Below are 20,128 nucleotides of genomic sequence, written 5' to 3' on the forward strand. Positions count from 1 at the left end.
GAAGCACAGGAAGTTTAGTTGATTTAGAGTCATGGTGATATTAGTAGAGACAGGAACTATTCCACAAACCATATGGTATTTTCCACTAAGATAACAATATCTGATTGGTTAAAAAAATACAAAGCATTACTGGCATCATTTTAAGCAAAAAAAATGGTTTATATTCCGAGATGAAGTCAGTGTACCAACAAATACAGTAGCTGTTATTCAGTTTATAACTCCGCATCATCAACTTCTGATGGGCAAGTTTAAGTTAATTACTTTGTTCTTTTATCCTGCACCTTCTCAAAAGAAAATCTGAAATACAACAGCCTTTATTTTAAAAGCTAAAAAAACAAACTTACACCATTTAAGACCTGGTCCTAACTTAAGATCTGACCAAAAGTCACCAAGAGTGACATCCCATATTCTGACCTCTATAAACTCTACTTACACCTTTGTTGTGTCCACCTTGAATTAATTTTTAAAAGCTGGTGCTGAAATACTCCACTTTAGCACTGTGACCATAGTACCAGATAGGAAACAAAAACTTCCAGTGAGACAAGATCTCATCTTTACCTTTAAGACTCTTAACAGAAGAATCTATGTATCACCTATCACTGCCCTTGTTTCTGTGTTCTCAGTGCCTTGGATTTTTCTTTTTTTTTAAACACCAAAAGATATTGCACCTTAATAAAGCCACAGTTCTGTCCTTCTAAGATCCACCTTTCGGAAACATCTGTAAACCCTGTTTATCGATCTAAATATGCTTATGTCACCTAACTCCTCAACTACTTCTTTCATTCACATGTCTTTAGATTCCTTTATTCTTTGTGATCACATTACTAAAGTAATGAGATGCTATATCAGCCCTAGCAAACACGTCATATTATTTTAATATAAAGAACTGCAGTTCGTTCTTCAGTGGAAAAAGATTAATGAAAACTACTAAAGGAAGCTCCTATCATCCAAAAAAACCTGGGTACTATTATATATTTTCACAAGATAAGTACCAATTAAATGTATATACAGTTTGCAGAGACACTGGTAATACAAAACTCTGTTTGCAATATTTTAACTACAGTAAGAAGAAAAAATCCCTACTTACTGAAACAGCTATCATGGTGCTGTCAGGCCGCCATTCTGCTTGTTTATAAGGTCCAAACTGAGAAGCTGCTTTTGGTAGTTCCTTGTAGCTTACGATTAATACACTGGGCTGGAGGAAAAAAAAAATAATAATAATTATATCTCATATACAGAAGGAATGGGATGCTTGTTATATTGTGATGTAACTTCAAGCAACTATGTTTACTTAACAGCAACAACACTGTTGCCTTGAAGAGGGAGGTTAAAAGGATTAGGGCTTATTTGACAATGCATTGCAAAACACCGGTTTTAAATTGAGTTTATGCTTAAATCCAGCCACACTGTCATTCCTAATCTCACTCTTTCAAACCCAGAACATTTAAATAAAATGCTGTGTTTGCCCAGAAAGGAGTCATTACAGAATACAGAAGTAGTTTCAAGTCAGACAAAGGGTGACTGACGCTTCAGATGAACAAAACTACCTCAAAATGGTTCCTATAATGAAAAAGACTGTCAAGTTAACTAGGATGAAATATTCTATGCAATGTATTTAGTACAATTCATTTGCTTAGTTTCTACTAATTGGATGGGCCATTGTGTTAACGAGAATAATAATCAGGAAATCTGGTTTATATCCCTTCAAGAAAAGGTCACCAGAAATTGTGCAGAAAATACACCTCTACATTTGCTGAAAAGATTTTGTACGTGTTAAGTTGCACCTATGAGCACGTTTCCTCCTGGGAACAGAGAAGTGCTTCGGGGTCAGGAAGCCCAGACAAAGCTACCACAGGGACTAAGCCTTCATTGCCCTTCACGGAAGCAGCTGAGAGCTGTGACAAAAAAACTTACGGAAAGTTACCTTTCCTTGCTCCAGTGCTTAGAAACATTCTTCCCCCTCAAATATATTTGAGAACTGTCTATACTTTCTTGCTCTTGAACCAATAATAGTTTTCAGCTTAGACAGGTATGTCCCCTTCTGCTACCATCCACTACTCAGAGGTATGTGCATATATATTAGTTAGATGACAGCTGTATTTTCTCAGTTTTCAGTTACATTAAACAAACCACACTTTTTGTAAAAGACATTTCTCCTCATCTTCATACCAGATGCTCTCCCTGACTTTATCAATGCCAATGTTTCTTCAGAGTTGTAGCAGCAAACTCTGTACCAAAGAATACACTTTTCCAGCCTGTGGAAAGGAACCAAAAGGCTAAACAGTAATCACACTTTTTTTCTGGTTGAAAGTAAACATGAAATAGTTTGGCAAAACTTGTCATCCACCACTACAACCACAAGTGATGGCAACTTCCTACTGTTCATAGATAGTTTGCTTGTTCAAATAGCAGAAGCTGGTACAACAAATCTAAAACATTAATTCTACCCAAAAATCATGCATGTGTCTGCTACCCCAGAATTAGGTGGATATCTACTACCATCACATTTGGAATCAGTTGCTTCAGTTTCCCTTAAGAAAAAGTAGAGTCACAAACAAAAATAATTTAAAGGGAAAAACAGTACAAAACAAAGTAATTAGATTTTTCACCACACATATAAAGAAGAAGCTGAATTAATGTCACACAGGCAGTCTTAGCTTTGGTAAATTCATGGTATGACTCTGCCTCCTGTAAACGGCATTATTACTTAAATTGCACACTCACACAGAACTTAATTATCAAAAATAAAGTTAAATATTTATACTGTAAAGTATAACAAGCAAACTAATCTTAGCTCTAAGAACCATTTACACCACCTTGTTCAATTCATGTGGCTTCTTTTGCAGATATTTGCAAATCAAGTTACATAACATTAAATAGGTAACTAATTATTAATAGAATCGTATTGATTGTTTTCATGACCTATAATACAGAGCCTTTCACAACTTGGTTTAGACCCACCTTTAGTGCCTCAGATATGCAGAGAAAAAAGTGCCTTCTGATAGTACAAACTTGGTTAATCTGCATCAGATTAACTGCAGATTTGGAGGCTGATCTTCAAGCACTTCTGTGCCTCAAGCATTTTAGCAGCATTAAGAAAAAACACCAAAAAACTCCAACCAAACAAAAAACCATAAACAAAAAAGTTTTAGAAGCTCATTAATGCAGAACGATTTTCTTTCTATATTGCAGCTTCTACAGAATACAATGACAGTACTGATACTGTAATGTTCTTGTGACATTTATTCACAAGAAAGCTATTACACCTTAGAACCTGGCAGAATGGTCTGAATACACAACAGCTATAAAATTTATACAAGTTGAATTCTATACTGATATCATTTTGTGCCTTACAGATGAGGACTAAACAAGTTAACGTTAAGAAGACAAAAATGATTGCTTGAGCTCTTACAGTCTTACAGTTTAAGTAGGTTCATTTCTTATTAGAAAGCAGACACACTTTTAATTCAATAGGTCACAAAGGCTACCTAGCTAATGGTTAAACCCAAAATATTTAACTGATAGGATCTATTTCCATATACTCCACAACTCAAAAGCATTCTTTCATATGTGAGGAAAATCCTAACATACAAAGTTATGTTACTGCTACAAGGTTAACAAAGCTAGAAGAGCAGCTTGCTATCCTGCTCTGCTCATGCAAGAGAAATGATTGTTTTACATCTGAAGGCAGATAAACAGAACTACAGCAGCCTAATTTTAATTACTTGCCTCAAGTAGAAGAAGCCATTAAATACAGTTTAAGAAAAATACAGGCCTAGTTAATACAGTACTTTTCTCTAGTTAGTTTTAGATATTTAACTCATAGCCTGAATGGAAACAGTAAGAATTTAGATTCTATTACACAGAATTTTTCCTAAATCTTTACATTTGTTTCTGTTGGAAAAGCCAGCTCTCCAGGTCACCTTCAGGAAAACTCCATGTTTTTTTCCCTCTTCACACTTCTCCATGCAGCTACTAAAATTATGAAGAAATCAAGTTAAGCACAACTAATGAAACATGAACCCTGCCTCAAATAAGTCAAGATATTGGTCATGCTTTTTATAATGCTTAAAATCTGCTTGCTGTAAATATTAATGGTAGACCCACAGCTTTTGGTAAAACTGGTGATGCTAGAAACATAGCAAGTGACCTGACAAACAAAGAATTGTTTGTTGTTTTTTTTTAAATATGACTAAAAAACAGAACTAAACACCTTCTGGTTTTAAGAAAGAACAGAAGGCTAAGAAAGGAAGAACTAAGTAATTCTTTAACCAAATTGCAACTTAAAGCTAGAAAAAGCTTTCCAAAATAGGTAAGAAGCATATCTACCATTTCATAATATGCTGCAGAGAAAATCTAGCATTTTGATACAATACATTTTGCCTCTCAGAAGGAAAGTAAGGTCAGACAAAATGTCACTCACTTATCAACAGTGCAGGTAGATACTCACAGGATAACAAAAAAGATTAAAAGGAAAAAAAGGGAAAGATAACCGCAAAGAGAATATAGTAGTACCATTACCAAAGACTAAAAAAATTCTCCAGTGCTCTAGCTAATGCTACTGAAAGAGAGAAACAGAACTTATTGTTTCCACAGTTAAATATACTTCTCCTTCCCTTCTTACACACCATTCAGCTACCTTGGCTACTTTTTCACAAGACACACAGGAGCTCTTACTCAGAAACCTTCACACTTCTCAATAATGCCTTCCTAGCATAAAACGTGCCTGCTTTACTGATGTGAGATTACAACAACATTCACAAGACACAGCTGAAAGCAATGTATTTTAGATGACAAACATGGAAATTGCAAGCTACCTTCATGAGCAAAGATAGCTAACTCACACTATTTTAAAACTCACTTTTTTTCATTATTAGCTGTGTCTGTACAATAAGAATGCCTTTGGACCTTCCACTAAGAAAGATGAATTTTGCATCAACATTAGGACAAAATACCTAAACAAACAATTAAAAAAACCCCACAAACAGAAAAACCCAAACACAATCCAAATGACACAACCATGGTGAAATAATTGAAATAATTTAAATTTGTTAATATTTTACTTAATTTTACCTGACCAAATTCACCATCCTTCCCATTTCTTTTTTTTAAGCAATAACTATGAGCAGCATAAATAGCCTCACGACACTGAGCCATAACAAGTTATACAAATCCTGCAGCAAATTCTCTCAGCAAGCTTAAACATGGCATATCACTTCACTTGCCTAAGCACAAAAATGTTACCACATTTATGTATATGAAAATCAAATAGACATTTAAACCCTAACCTAAGATGCGAATGTTGCTCTGAACAGGCGTCTTTAAATAGGACAAGTAGAACAGACTTGAACAGCAGCCCTGACAGGAGCAAGTGCCTGTCCTAATTGAGATGCTCAAAGGGCTTCAAAGAAAACAATACATTAACCAAGTGGAGAGAGGTATAATCATTTTATGTTTGAGAGAATATAAAATAATGAAAAATGAATTTTGCTTAATTTGGATTCCGTGGTTTGTTGCTGGTTAATGATAAACTGTGCATACAGTGGACTTAAGTAGGTCAGCTAATGCAATGGAAAACTACTGGACTAAGTTTGAGAAGTAAACACCTAACAGCATGTATGCAATTCAGACAACTGAAACTTCTAAGTGCTTTCTTTTTAGTTGCTCTCTTAGCATTAATTCACCTGAATCCAGAAGGTAAGTGAGCAAGACAGGAACACTGCCACTTATAGTCATCCAAAACATTAATGAAAATATGAAGTAATGCTCTTGCTCAGGCCCGTAGATGTTCCTGTAAGACACCAGCACTCCTATAATTTTTATGCAAAATGAAGAAGTAGTTACTATATCTGTATTAAACATGAATAACAAATTCATATCTTTGCCTAAATTCTAAGGATGCTGCATCAACAATTTGATCTAATCATACTGAAATTTTTACGTATTGCAAAAAGTTAAAAGAAAAATAAATAAATAAATAAAGTTTAAAATCGTTATTAAGTTGCAGTCAAATTATTTCTGCCTACATAATAGTCAAGAAGATTGAGAAGTTCTGAATGTTTTGCCCAACATGTTCACTTCTGTACTATACTTATTTTGCTTTTTATTGTATCTATAAATCCAAAGTAATTTGAATTTTGAAAAGAAGTAAATTTCACAACCCTTAATTCTGCCTTCTCTCTTTAAAATTATTCTCATTCTTAATGCCACCAATTCACTATTACTAATTTACCTTCCAAATATTTTTTTTTAATTGCAGCTTTCAGACACTGAATATCTGGAAGACTAGCAGTTTTTTCACAACTGATAGGTCTAGAGAGAAGACTCTTGTATTTGCTGAGAGCATGCAACAGTGTTAGCAGCTGACAATGTGGTATTTATATGGGTTTGGGTTTTGTAATGGAACATCAACACAAGAACCTGCATGGCCATAAAAAAATTGTCAAAATCCTAATATTCTCATCCTCTAACAACTTAGCATTCTAGATATCAAAAATTCATCTAATTTAGAATCAAGAGGCAATTTCTTTCAAAAACACAAACACTCTGTTTAGTTTTGTAAGACAAATACTTCAATGCTTCCGTAGACACAATATAAAAATCAAAACACCATGCTGTTCTGGTGAGCTTACAATCTAAGTGACATTTGTTTCAGCTGGGATAAAACGAAACAAAAGCCTGGTGTCATTGTGCACTTTATTTTATCATTAGATGGTCTGTGCTCCACTTTAAAGGCTGAAGCTTTGTATGTTTATAAACTAATAAACCAGAAAGGTAAGGTGGAGAAAAGAAAGCATGGCACAAATGCATGCAGAAGGAAGAGGGAAATTCATTAGTAAGGACCAGAAGGAAAAAAAAAAAAAGAAGCCATGTTGCCAGTAACAGAGCTACAAGGTGGTAAGAAAATAATTTCTAAAAGCTAGTTAATTATAAATACATAACTCTTTCAATTCAGATTTAAAAGCAACCGGAAAGCTTAGAATCAGCAAAGTGTCCATCCAAACACAGCAGACACAGCTCCTAATATTGTACTTCACGTAAGCTACTGTGAAAGAGTTCAATATTGTACTTCATATGAACTACTGTGATAGAATTTAAAAAACAGAAGTGCATCAGAGCTATCAATCACTACCTCTCCCAAGTGAAAGTTTTCAGTCAACCTACTGCTCAAAAATGCTGCCAATAGGAAAGGCCATTTTCTACAGATCTTTGCAGCTCCTCAGCCTCATGAATTGCCAACTGCTTTACTACAGATTAAATGGAATTGCATGTGATGGAGAACAGACTCACTAACCTCAACTCTGATATCATAGTGGCAGGCAAACGACTTTGTTGTGTGCAACTAATCAGACAGTCAGAATTCATAACTGAGGATGCTTCTCTCTTCATGCAAGTTGTCATGGCTTAACCCCAGCTAGCAATTAAGAGACCACGACAGCTGCTTGCTCACTCTCCCCACCCTCTGAGTGGGATAGGGGACAGAACTAAAACAGAAAGAAGAAACTCTGGGCTGAGATAAACACAGTTTAATAGGACAACAAAACAGTACTAATATTCTACTAATAATACATAAAACAAAAATAAACCAAAAACAAAACAAAAATAAAACAAAAATAAATAAATAAATAAGCTCAGTACAACCCTTCACAAAACTCCGGTCACACCAAACAGACTGTCTCAGAGCACCCTGGTCCTGAACAGCTCAACCCACTGAGTGAGGAAAGAGGTAACCGGCAAAAGTGCCCAAAGGCCAACTGAAAAACAGCAGAGCAGCAAAAGGCCAAACTAACACTGAATTGAACCAGAATGGAACCAAACTAATGAAATGGAAAACCCAAACTAACAGAACTAACTAGCTGGAAAAGTCAACTCTATATGAAGCATGACACTAATGGTAGGGAATATTTCATTTATCAACCTGGATGTCAGTCCAGGTGCTGTCCTGCCTGTGCCACACTCCTACCAATTTGTACCTGCAGCTGAACATCCAAAGTCCGTGGCTTTCCAGCCAACATCCAAGGTATCAGTGAGTTCTTACACTCTTCAAAATTCTCAAAAACACGGCTAGACAGCAAAAGAAAAACATTAACTCTCCCCCAGGGAACAAGCAGTGTTATCTCATTATTCTCATAGAAAACCTAAACAAAAGACTGTGCTAGCTATGAAGGATAAAAGATTCTAGTTGCATGAAGAAAATTAGCTCAATTTCAGTTACACCAGTACACAAGTAATTGTGAGACATCTTTCAGGAGTAATCTATTTTATATTAACACAGGAGACACTGAAAGCCTGGTAAGACCTACTGAATATTCACAGGACAATTTTACATTTCACATGACAAATCCATCAGTCTAACAAGTACTTCTCGTTTATTTAATTATGTAACCACAAATACTCCTTTATAAAGAAGCACGAGCACAATTGTTATTGTTACTGACATATAAAAATAAATGGCCTTCTGAGACAAACGTCTGATGAGTATCAGCAAAAGGTTAGCATCTCAAGGGTTAAATTACTAAAGAAAAAACAGCACAAGAGGCAAGACCTCTTAGTTTGCACTGATGTTATCTGTGTCATATTGTTCACAATACACAACCACTTACATCTTTATCAGGACATATGTTGTCCATTTTGCAACCACATTTCACAAAAAAAATTGTACCGAGATTGTGTTTAATCCTATTTAGGAAAAGGCCACATAAAATAATTCAGTGAGTTATTCTGCTTACAGTTCTGAGATGTTAAAGTATAATCCTGAAAGCATGGTGAAAACATATCTTATTTTCTTCTAATGGCCACCTGTAATTAAAAAAGACTACGAACTCAAATGCGTATCTTAAAATGTATTTATTCATAAAAAGGATAAACTATGAGCACTGGTGTCACAAGTAATTCCTTCTACAGCATGCCAAAATTCCAGGTTGTGGAGATCACTTCTGTAACAGAAGCACAGTCCCCTGTTTTGTCCTATTTGTTTAAATAATCTGTGTGCTTAGATTTAAAGCACGTAACCAGCTCAATTCTAAAACTGCAACAGCTAGAGACTGTAAAGCACACAAGATTTGTAAGAGCTGTCTGAATATAGACTTATTCAGCATTTAAAATGAATAGAGATTATTTAACAATCTAGGATTCCTACATGCATGCTTTACTTAAGCTTGTAGTTCATTTAGGTGATCTGATTCAACATCAGATCATTTAAAAAAAAAAATCTGGAAGGTTAAAAACAAAAGTAGATGCAAATCATAAGCTAATAAGCACCTTAAGAAACGCTCCTCAAAATTAGTAGCTGTGGCAAGGTACTCTTGGCTTCAAAGAGCTTACAAAACTGGTTTTGACTGGCAGAGTCATAGCAGATAGTCCAAGAGCCTACAGGAGTTTTCATTAAATATTGAAGGCCAGTACTTATTCCTGTCATTGTTACAAGTTTGTTAAGATTAAAGAAAGGAAATGCTGAGCCATATTTATACATACAACGACATCAGACTATTCCTGTTGCACACAATTAACCCTTCAACACTTACTAAGGCAACTCCACTGATTATCACATCTCCTTCCTTGTTTCCATATATCTTCCCTTAATATCTAGTACCCTGTGGGTGAATACCTAGAATTCCCTGTACTGTCTCAAGCTCTTATTTCACGCCATAACCAAACCAATTTTAAATTAAAAGCTACTACTGTTAAAGGAGTAACACTTTCAATGAGCCAAACATAATGCTCCTTCGATCTCTTCATAAGCTAAAGAACCCCAGGCTTCTATACGTTCAGCATGTACAACCCTGTAAAAACCATCACTAGTCCACCTTAAGAGACACTAAAATACGGGTGCAAGCAGGAAAAATCACGACACTTAGAACTGCACAGATGCCTTGTGAGACCTCACATTTAGTTCCCAACTCAATCTATTAAACATCAATTGCCTTGTTTCAGCATTTCGTAAAGCTTCTTTCATGAACTGAAGTTTCTCATTTCAAGCATCCAAGTACTTAACGTTACCAGAATTAAAACACTAACAAGCTTTCCAATACCATCAATGAAAACTGTTTCATTAGCTTCTTCATGCCAAGGAAAGTTTCTGAGGTTCCTAGACCATAAAATTCTTCTGATTTTAAAAAAAAAAAAAAAAGACTTTGAACCGCAGCTTCCAGAGTGGGATGCATTTAATATATTCCATTGACGTGCAAGGAGAATATTTTTTGTACCATTAATAAAGTAAAAAATTTTTAAATGTACTAACTTCAGTTTTATCTATTTTTTTTCTTCTTTTCAAACACTGGAACAGGCCTTCTAGAGAGGTGGTCATGCTCAAGGCCCCAAGCCCATCAGTGTTTAAGATGCAGTTAGACAACGCCCCTAAGAACACGTTTAAATTTTTGGTCAGCCCTAAATTAGTCAGCCAGTTGGACTACATGATTGTTTAATGTCTCTTCCAACGGAAACAGTCTATTCCATTCTAGCTTTTAACGTCTATGTTGTGTATGCTTGATAATGTGCATACTAGTACAGTAGTATGTGCATAGAATTCATAAAAAAACCAATAATGTATACATATTAGAGGTGTGTACTCAAAATCTTTCACCAATACTGTGCATGATCAAAAACATTCACATTGATCAGTGGTCTTTCTATCTACAATCCGGTCTCTCCCTGCAAAATAACATGTAGAATAGTCAAGAAATTTCTGGCTCAAAAGCACCAACAGATTTCCATCTATTTTTAACTACACCATTTATCCCAGTTTCTAATCTTCACACATTTATTGTTTCCAAACCAGAAAACGATCCATACTTTGGGATAAACTTTCCTGAGTTCCATTAGCTGTTAGCACAAGGCAGGTGAAAAGGAACTTTAAACACTACCACTTGAAAAATACACATACTGATGTAAACTCATACACTTGACAGTATTGCAAAGTGCCCCATTCTGGAAAAATTCAAACCAGAACTCCACCAATCTCATCACCTCATTCTTAGATGAAACCTTTCATACATAGTTGAGATAGTAATGTCTGAACAAGAATATTAGCCTGAAGGCTCTTCTACTTCAAGAAATTGAATTAGTTCAGCCTGACCGGAATTTAGCCTTGTTCCAAAGAAGATACTTCTAGAAAATATTTTCATTTGTCAGAATGCAATAATTCAATAAATTTTTGTTTTACAGAAGTGCAACATTCAATTTTAAGCTTCTCGTTCAAAACCAAACAAAATCCAAAACACACACACAAACCCTGCTCCTGCTAGTCCCCTGCCCCTCCAAGGCCCCACCAAAACACCCAAACCTCAAGCTATATGCATAAAAATGCAAGAGATTCTCTTAAAAAATGCCCTTAACAGAAAGCTTTGTCTTATAGGATTTTGCTAACAGCTGGGTGTCCACAGAAGTATTGAGATGGTAACACAGTTTTTAGTCTAACATGAGTCAGTGACCAAGCCTGGCAAAGCCAAGCACCTTCCTCAAAAGCACCCATTACATACTAAATTAGAATGCATTTTAAAAAATGTTATGACCTGTAAGTTTGCTCAACTATTCTGCATCAAGTGGTTTCTTTTAGTGCTGTGTCTGTAGCCAGTTACACAACATTCAATATTTCAAAACAAGTCCAAGCACGTAAGAACGTTGTCCTCAAGAACAGACCATAAAGTAAACTACCTTCTAGACAACAGGGCACATTTTGAGAAGCTTTCTACAAACCTGTTCTTTTTTTTTTTTTTTTTCCTGAAGAAGAAGCTTAGTTGTGCTCTGTTGATGGATTACAACTGTAAGTTTAAAAACTGGCAAAAGCTAGAAAAGTGCAAGCTTTATCTATACTATGTGCCACAAACCTAAGAAAACAGAGGCAATGTGATGATGTTCACACAGAATAGTTACTGGGCTAGGATGTCCTAACTGGACAGAAAAACCAGCATCAGCACCCCACCCAGGAAATAATTAACAGCCATGCAGAGCACAACATAAGGCAAAGTGATGAAATCTCCACATAACAAGATTTTAAGGGTATGACTGTCATTCGATACCTTACAGTACCATCTTTCTAAAACTGGATTGTTAGTTTTCTCCTGTAATTTGAGATGAACTCTATAAATTATCTGGAGTTGGAGATATTTATAGACAGATTTAGGATCTAATCTAGGCAGCATTTAAAAGGATCCAGCACCAAAATGTAAAGTCAATATCACAACTTTGTCATTGACTGCATAAATCAAACTAACAAACAGCATTTTTGTTACCATGCTAATCCAAAGTGAATTAAAAGCGAGGCATTTAATGTCAATTATTCAAATACCGTCAAACTGGATGTTGCTAGAGAAGCAACTTCCACGGAAAAGCCATGACAATTCTTCCGTTTAGCACCACAAAGCTTTGAAACTTTTCACAAAAAGAAAAGTTTGCAAACTTCTGTGTTATATTGTGTTACAAAGAATGTCATAGTCTGTCCCGTGTTTAAAAAGTTTCATATCTCTTACGTTCATATGTTCTTTTATATAAAACACAAGACGCACGAAGGCAGAAAACACAAAGCATATTTGTCAAAAAAAAGCATTTCTACAAACATTCTTAAGTTTATGTGCTATTTAACGTCAAACCAAAAAATAAAGTTGGTTAAAAGTCTCGTTTTCAGGAATAACAGGTGTTAACTCCAGGAACATTGATCTTATGTATTTTCTTAACACTATATTGCTACCACTAAACATCGTGGCTTAACTCCTCTGATTCAAAAACGATGATGTATTCTGTAAGACTTGGTGCCAAGTTTCACAACCCCTTCTGGAACAGGAACGAAAATAAAATATTTTGCAGATGCAAGAGCTGGGTCTGAGGGCTAACAGGTCAGATACTCACTCTGCAGTACCAGATGCTTAGCTGAGATGGGGATAACACCGCGAAGAAAACTCTCTGGGCATCCGTCTGGATGTGAAGAGGTTGCTCCAGGGACTCCAGAGGACACAACAGTCTCTTAGGCCAGCCGCTGAGAAAATACATGGCTGTAGATTTCTCTTCCCGAACAGCGGGGCTCTCAGCTCACTCTAGCCTAGGCGGGGGGCGGCGGGGACATCAGCCGAAGGAGAGAAGCAGGAGGGCTCGCTGCCTGCTCGACGGGCCTCTGGACGAAGGGCTCTGACCAGCGGCCCGGGGCCGACCACGCATAATCCCCAGCACAGCAGCGGGACCCCTGTGTTCACCGCCACCGCCCGGGAGGGGACCGGCCAAGGCCTCCTCGCCGCCGGGGCAACGGGCCGTCGCCTCCAACCGCCGCTGCCGCCGGTGCTCTCGCGCGGGCGTGGGGGCAGGGAGCGCTGCAGCCGCCGAGGGGAGGAGAGTCCGGGGAGGGGCGAGCGCCGAGTGGGCCGCGGCCTGGGGGAGGCGGCCGGTCACTGCTCCGAGCGGGCTCGCGGGAGCTGCGGCGGCTGCAGCGGCGGTTCCTCCCTCCTGCGGGTGCCTCGCCCGCCCGCACTCCGTGTCGCTGTCGTCGTCGCCGCCGCCGAGGCCCCGGCCGCCATCTCCCTCCCGCTCCGCTCCGGCGCCCGAATGCCGCGGCACCGAGCGCGACGGCGGCCCCGCAGCGGAGAGAGGGGGAGGGCGGGGCGGGGCCGCACGCGGAGGCGCTCATTGGCCCTGGCAGTGGGACCGCGCGGAAGTGACGTCAGAGGTGTGTGAGGCTCCCGGCCCAGAGAGACTCCGTGTCAAGGTTCCGGGCGAACAGGCGCGTGCCAGCGCCGAAGGCGGGGCGGGCGGGACGGAGCGGGGGGAGTGCGTGCGCGCGGAGTAGGGGCAGCAGTAACGCGAGGGCGTTCTGCGCAGGCGCGCAGAGGCACGGCCTGCACCTGGGCGTCTGCGAGTGGCGTGCGCGTGAGTGGCGGTTGGTGCCGGGGCGGGCGGCGGGTGCCGGGGTGTGCGTCGGGTGCCGGGGTGTGCGCCGCCCCGCCGCCCGCCGCGGGCCGTGTCCGCCGTGGGGTCAAAGGCGCTCTGGCTCCCGGCGGTGGCGGTCGGGCCGCCGACAGGTCGCAGCCTGGGGGGGCTCGGCTTGCCGAGCCGTTGCACGGAGCAGGTCCCTGTCGCGTCCAGCCTGCCACTTAAAAAGTGCAGAAGTGGTTTGGTGACAAGGGGTGCCGGGGAGGGCCGCTGTGGGGGAGGAGCACGAGTCCGGGCGACAAGGCCTGTGAGGCGGCAGCGGGGCCGTTGCAGCTGAGGCCGCGTTTTGGGGACACACGGGCACAGGGCTAGGGAGCGGTGGCTTGTGCAGCACCGTGGTTTTGGCGTCAGGCCTCTGCCAGGCACCGGAACAAACATTTCTCTCAGGTGATGAGTTGGATCGGGGATCTGATTAAAAAAAAAAAAAAACAAACTTTTTTTTTTCTCCTAGGTTATTTTTAATCCAAAACCTGTTCCTTAATCTTGTTGCCATTGTTACCGTGGTTTGCCCAAATGGATTTATTCACACTTTGAGAAGAGCGTGGAACCACGTGGTGTGAAGGATGAAAAGTAGAAACTAAAGCTGTGACTTTAGATGTTGTGAGTGAGGCTTGTTGGTCTCCTTTTGTAATTGGAAGATAAAAGGAGATGGAAGATAACTAAGGGCAGATGCCCACACCATCGCAAGGGTAGTGCTTGTGTTGGAAAGAAAATGCTTTCTTTTGGAAGTTTACTTGAACCACTCCCCAAGCATTGCTTGTTAAGAGTTCTTCTGGAGTGGGCTATCACGAAACAGGTCTCACTGCTTGCAAATTACGCAGTTCCTGTGGAAGAACATTGTCCCAACACGCAAAGCCTGCTCTCTCCTGGCGTCTCTGTGGTATTAAATTGTTGTTGTTACCATATGAATACCACGTTCCAGCTGAAATATTTCCATCTGAACACAAACACAAAAAAAGAAGTGAGTTAAAAGAATGTGTATGTTAGAATCCAGGCAAAACCATAATGTGCCTCAAAAAAAAAAAAAAAAAAAAAAAAAGTGGTAAAAAAGCAGAATACCAAGGTAGTGCATACCGTAGATTTTTAAGTGGGTAATTTGGAAATGTGTTATCATCAAATTCCCTGCTGTCAGATGCCAGTCAGTGCTGCTGCTACAAACACCTTCCTTGCTATAGTCTCTTTTCTGAACCCTTTTTAGCCTGCTTTTTTTGATAACTAGCCTTCTAAATCAGGAAGCTGAAATAATACTCAGGACTGTAGCAGCATCTCATTCATTAGCTCCCCTTATATTCCTGTCATTACAAAATAAATACCGCAAAATAAATCCTGAAGAATAGGTATGACTTTTAGAATCATCTTTTTGCATTAATTATGTTTTTCCAACTTCGTCTTACTTGGTGAAAGTACAGAGAAATTTCTCAAAGAAAATCCATGAAACAGTAAGGGGCCTGTGTGTCTTTCATAGTTATTTGTAGCTTCCTTAGTTAATGCTGCAGCATCCTGACACATGTACATATAAGAGGCAAACACCCTTCTAGCTCATGCTGTTCCTGTGGAACAATGCCAGGCTGTGTGCTGAGAGTAGTATTAATGAAGAAAACAGCTACTGCTGTTAATAGCAACCACATTGTATGATTTTGTTCTAACTACACTGCAAAAAGTAAAGAGGATGAAGTCTTTGTAATGTTTGCATTGCTGCGATTGTTGCTTTCTCTGTGGAAAGGCATGAGGCACATAATTGAAATTAGAAATAATTATGGCACAGGGTTTTGTTAAAAGCATGACTATCAAAATCCTCACATCAGTGATACTAATATTATGTAAACTGTGTCATTTTGGTACATTTTTGTGGGCTGAATCAAGAACATATTTAGATGCCTTGAATGGTAACTTGATGATAGTAGACTTTTAAAATCATAGACTGTTTGTACTTGAGTACAAAAACATAAGCACATTTTTTTAGTGTTGTGGTATGAGAATGCAACTCAGTATACCCTGGGATGCAAAAATTTTGTAGAAATGAAATGCACGCAGAGGACCAAGCTCATAAAAGTTTCTTGAGCAGATCTGGCAGTGGCTACCAAGGCGCAATTACAGGATATAGCAGTAGGACTAAGATAACAAAGCTTGACAGAGTTATGAAAGCCCTTTATGCACAGATGCCCAGTTGTCAGTTATCATCAAGTTCACCTAACTGAAGATAAGACTTGCCTGCAGTTGCCTACTGAGCGACAGTCGTGTTGTTTTGGGAACAGCACTCATAGGATAGCTGTGTCCTGAAAAGGAAGAGCTGCTTGAGCAGATCTGTGGGAACATCCAGAGACATTGAAATATCATAAGCCCAGATACATAAATCTCGATATTTGCAAGCTAGTGAAAGGAAGGAGGGGAAACTGCTGGTGGCTAAAGTAGATCCGGGATGGGAATGTTGCAGGAGGATAAGTATTTTGCACAGTTGCCACTGTGAGACTCCTGCTGTTGATTTGCAGCTATTGCCGTGAATTGTCATTGAGGCTGTGCAGCTTGCTCTCACCTAATGTTCTATCTGCAGCTGTTGCACGAATAATTATGAAAGGTCAGTCCTTGTGTGAGAAATTTTTAAAAATGTCCCCTCCCCCCACTGTTATCACTGTGAGCAACAGCTCAAAGGTTAAAAAAAAAAGTACAGAAAAACTTTTAGTGAGACATGGTAATAGTCAATCGCATGAAGTTTTTGCCAGGCTCCTTTAAGATGCAGGCATTATGTCATATAAGCTGCAGAAAGTGTGTGACAATGTGTGAGCATCTGTGCTATGTACATCAAAATATCTTTATTAAACCATCTGAAATTCTTAAAACTGCAGAACAAATGACTCCTTTACATTACAGATTTCTGCTGCTGAAATGTGAACATTGCCATAGATTAGCCTGTTACTTTAATTCCCTGTTTTATTAGTCATCCTTTGAGCCACCAAAAATTGACTTTTTCATTGGGAACAGATCCACGTTGAACTAATTTTCATATAGACCATCTACAGGGATTATTTCAGAGAGTGACTTATAATGGTTTTTAACATCCTTAAAGATCAAATCTAAAGAAATGTCAATATATTAATATCAGAATTAAAAAAGAAACCATAACAGTAAAAGGGAAGTTATTTGCTACAAGACCACAGCAAAATCTTACGTATTTTAAAAGGAAAGGAAGAAAAAACGAAAACAGTGGATTAAATGCTGATGTTACTCAGCTGCAAAGCCATGAGTTTTAATAAAGTATAGAGAAAAATCACAGTGATTATTTGAGACATTTTCTGAATTCAGCCAAGAGAGATGGAAAGAGTATTCCTGTGAAGAGACTGTTAGGAAGAAGGGGAAGAACAGTTTATTATATTGTTACTGCAAAATCAAAGTCAGCAATAGGTGTTTATGTAAAGTGAGGTCATAACCTAAAATACTGGGACAATACTTATTTATTAGGCTCCATCATTATACCACTCAAAACAATCATCCTGGAATAGACCAGTACAGTTCTTTTGGATTAAATGGATACATTTTTACTCACTTTCTGTCAAATTAGTTTTTATTTATATACCTGGCTATGGTTGAATAGAATAAATAACTAATTGTGAGCAAAGTGCAGGTAATAAAATTAATTGGATACATTGCACCCATTTTTCCTAGTAGTTATTTATTCATAAATGGTCACAAAATCATTTGGCAATGTCGTTTACCATTTGATAGCATGTAAGTTTCATCCTTTTTATAGTGGTATGTCTTTTCATGCAAGTCACACAGTACTGTTTTCAGCTTCTCACTGGACAAATTATTTAACTAACCAGCGGTATAAAGCAGTAATGTTAGAACTCAGTTTCCTGTGTTTTGCGGTAAGGTTTTATAATAATGTTTGTTGGGTGTTTTTTCAGTGGGTGGACTGAACAAAAGACACATTTTTATTCTGAATTTTGAAAATGTGTACATTATTCACATGTGGCTTTCACCAAGCATTCAAGAACCCAAACCTAAAATTTGCAAGTAAATTATTAAACTTGCTAGTGAATTTTGGAGTGGAAATATATGTGGTCATAGTTATGGTTTAGTTAGGTTTGAAATCAAATAAATTTGGTCGCAAAAGATTTTTTAATGTTTATTTCTGAGAAAATAGGGAAATCAAAGCAGAGCTCTTACCCATGCATTAACAGCCATACACAATATATAAAGTCAAATATTAAGGGAGAAAAAATTTGGAAGTCCTGAAAGCAATTTATACCACTTAATGGATTAATCATTGTCAGCATCAATAAATAAATGTGCTAAAACCATGGGCTGTCAGATTTAACACAGCTGCCACAATATTTGCAGAAGATTTGGGTTCTTTGGAATAAAATCCATGTAGAAACAATACTGAGGACTTCTAGTTTGGTTTTCATAATTGCTATGAATTCAGTAGGGGGTTATTTTTAAAAAAAATTCCTCTTCTACATCAGTGAAAATATCCTTAGAAATACATTATCTTCTTTCAGACTTCATTATCTGAGTTTCAGTGACTGATGAATATGCTCTTAGTTTCATGAGTAGCATGCCACTGAAGTATTTGCTTTGTGAACACAATTGCTTTGCCAAAAGCCATTGTGGTTTCTGAACATGTCTAGAGAATTGCATTCCTTGAAGGTATTTGGTATTTGATACTAGGAAGATTAAATGTTCAGAATCATAGATCATTTTTAAAGTCTTGGCTTTAGGAAACAAGTTTATTCTTTCAGATTCTGGAACACAAAATGCAGCCTCTTAAGGAAAGCACCACCATTATGAACTGCAGATCATTTAATTGGATTGGATCACCTCTGATCAATGAAAAACTGTATTACTGTAAACAAACTGTCCAAAGAACCATGAAAGCTGCCGTGCGTGGGAAGAATTTAATTAAACTTTTTTGGGGTGATGGCTGTGTGTTAACCAGTTAACCAGTTAACCAGTTAACACCCCCTACCTGAAATATAAAGTACACAGTGCAGTTACAGTGTATTAACATGAAAATGGCATTGCAGACAAAATGGATAGAGATAGTTCTTGTGTGTGGAAGCACTGGTAAACAGGATGACCTAGACGTGTCATATGTTATACATTTAAATCATTGGTTTTACGAGGTGTTGCTGGAATTCTGCGAACATTTGCTGTGTTGTATCATCTGAAACTCACAAAAGTGCACTTGAATTGTAGCTCTATATATGCTATATTGAAACGTGTTATCCATACATGTTATCTGTAATAAAACATGCCCTGATTATGCTATTGAATTTCAAGAAGAATGTTTTCAGTCTGAAGATGAGCAGTAAAGGAGAACACGTGTTGGAGGTGGGAATCTGACCTGGTAGGCTGTTGGACATCATCTGCAGCATGGGACACCACCTCTATCCAAGAGGCAGGGTCATGACTTACAGGTGTCGAGCTGCAAAACACATTTGAAAGCACCTTCTTAAGCAAGATACAAAGGACAAGGTGAAAGAAAATAAGAAAGCAGAGGGATTTTCTTGTATATGATTAGTTGATATTAACTTGAATTTTTTCTTGTGTGTCTCTTCATTGTAGGCACTTGTCTGAACTGAGATGCATACATACTAAGCAATCGCTGGCAGGATATTAAGATGCCTATAGCACTAGCAATGCTCTCTGCAGGCTTTTATTTGGTAAGCAAAGAGAGCTGTAGCAACTCCACTCTGTTTTGATTACTTGCTTATACTGATTCAGCTATTTATTCTTATTTTTTTGCTAGCAGTTCATCATCTGAACTTTGGAATTTATTCCCAAGATGCTTGGAAGCAAACACAGAGTGCTGCAACTGAATATCCACAAAGTGCTATGCAAAAAATTACACACTTGTTTCAAGAGGCTGGTTTCCTGTCAGTTTGTGTGTTACAACCATTCAGCATCTTGGGCAACTGAAATTCCAGTCCTCATTTCTCTTCCCCTTAGCTTGTTTCTGACTATGCTGACCTGGTTGTGTCTTAAAGAAACAGGTGATCAGTTTTTAGTTTTTTGTGATCAGTGACTACACTGAAAAAAATCATCTTTTTTATAAGTGCCTTGTGTCAGATTCAGCCAAACTGATACTGATGTAGACCCGTCCCAGCATCCGTAAAAGACAGGTGCATGTGAAACTGAAATTGACACTGTCAGAGAAGGTTATCATATTTTTGAGCTGTTTTCTGTTCAAGTGCAATGTAAAATAAATTACGTT

At 38.4% G+C, this 20,128-nt stretch overlaps 1 protein-coding gene and 1 long non-coding RNA gene across 5 annotated transcripts in view; one reads left to right on the plus strand and one right to left on the minus strand.

Annotated features, from left to right (window-relative positions):
- The window catches only part of RIC1 (RIC1 homolog, RAB6A GEF complex partner 1), a 52,647-nt gene extending 39,654 nt beyond the window's left edge, over positions 1-12,993 (minus strand). Inside the window, exons 1-2 of one of the 4 annotated variants that reach the window (XM_080362819.1) lie at positions 12,844-12,993; positions 1,088-1,195 (exon numbers count right to left, since the gene is read on the minus strand). In XM_080362819.1, the coding sequence (XP_080218945.1) occupies positions 1,088-1,195; positions 12,844-12,984 (249 nt within the window). In that variant the 5' untranslated portion in view covers positions 12,985-12,993. Of the gene's footprint in view, positions 1-1,087; positions 1,196-2,169; positions 2,258-12,843 lie in introns of those variants that run through there. The other 3 variants (XM_080362821.1, XM_080362820.1, XM_080362822.1) reach the window with 3 other exon arrangements.
- An 822-nt stretch (positions 12,994-13,815) lies between these two features.
- On the plus strand, positions 13,816-20,008 carry LOC308051496. Its single transcript, XR_013923505.1, has 4 exons — positions 13,816-13,851; positions 14,366-14,875; positions 19,480-19,577; positions 19,664-20,008. It is a non-coding gene; the product is annotated as an uncharacterized lncRNA (long non-coding RNA).
- Positions 20,009-20,128: the final 120 nt, after the last annotated feature.

The sequence above is a fragment of the Nesoenas mayeri genome, assembly GCF_963082525.1.
Source record: "Nesoenas mayeri genome assembly, chromosome: Z".
In the NCBI taxonomy this organism is placed as follows: domain Eukaryota; kingdom Metazoa; phylum Chordata; class Aves; order Columbiformes; family Columbidae; genus Nesoenas; species Nesoenas mayeri.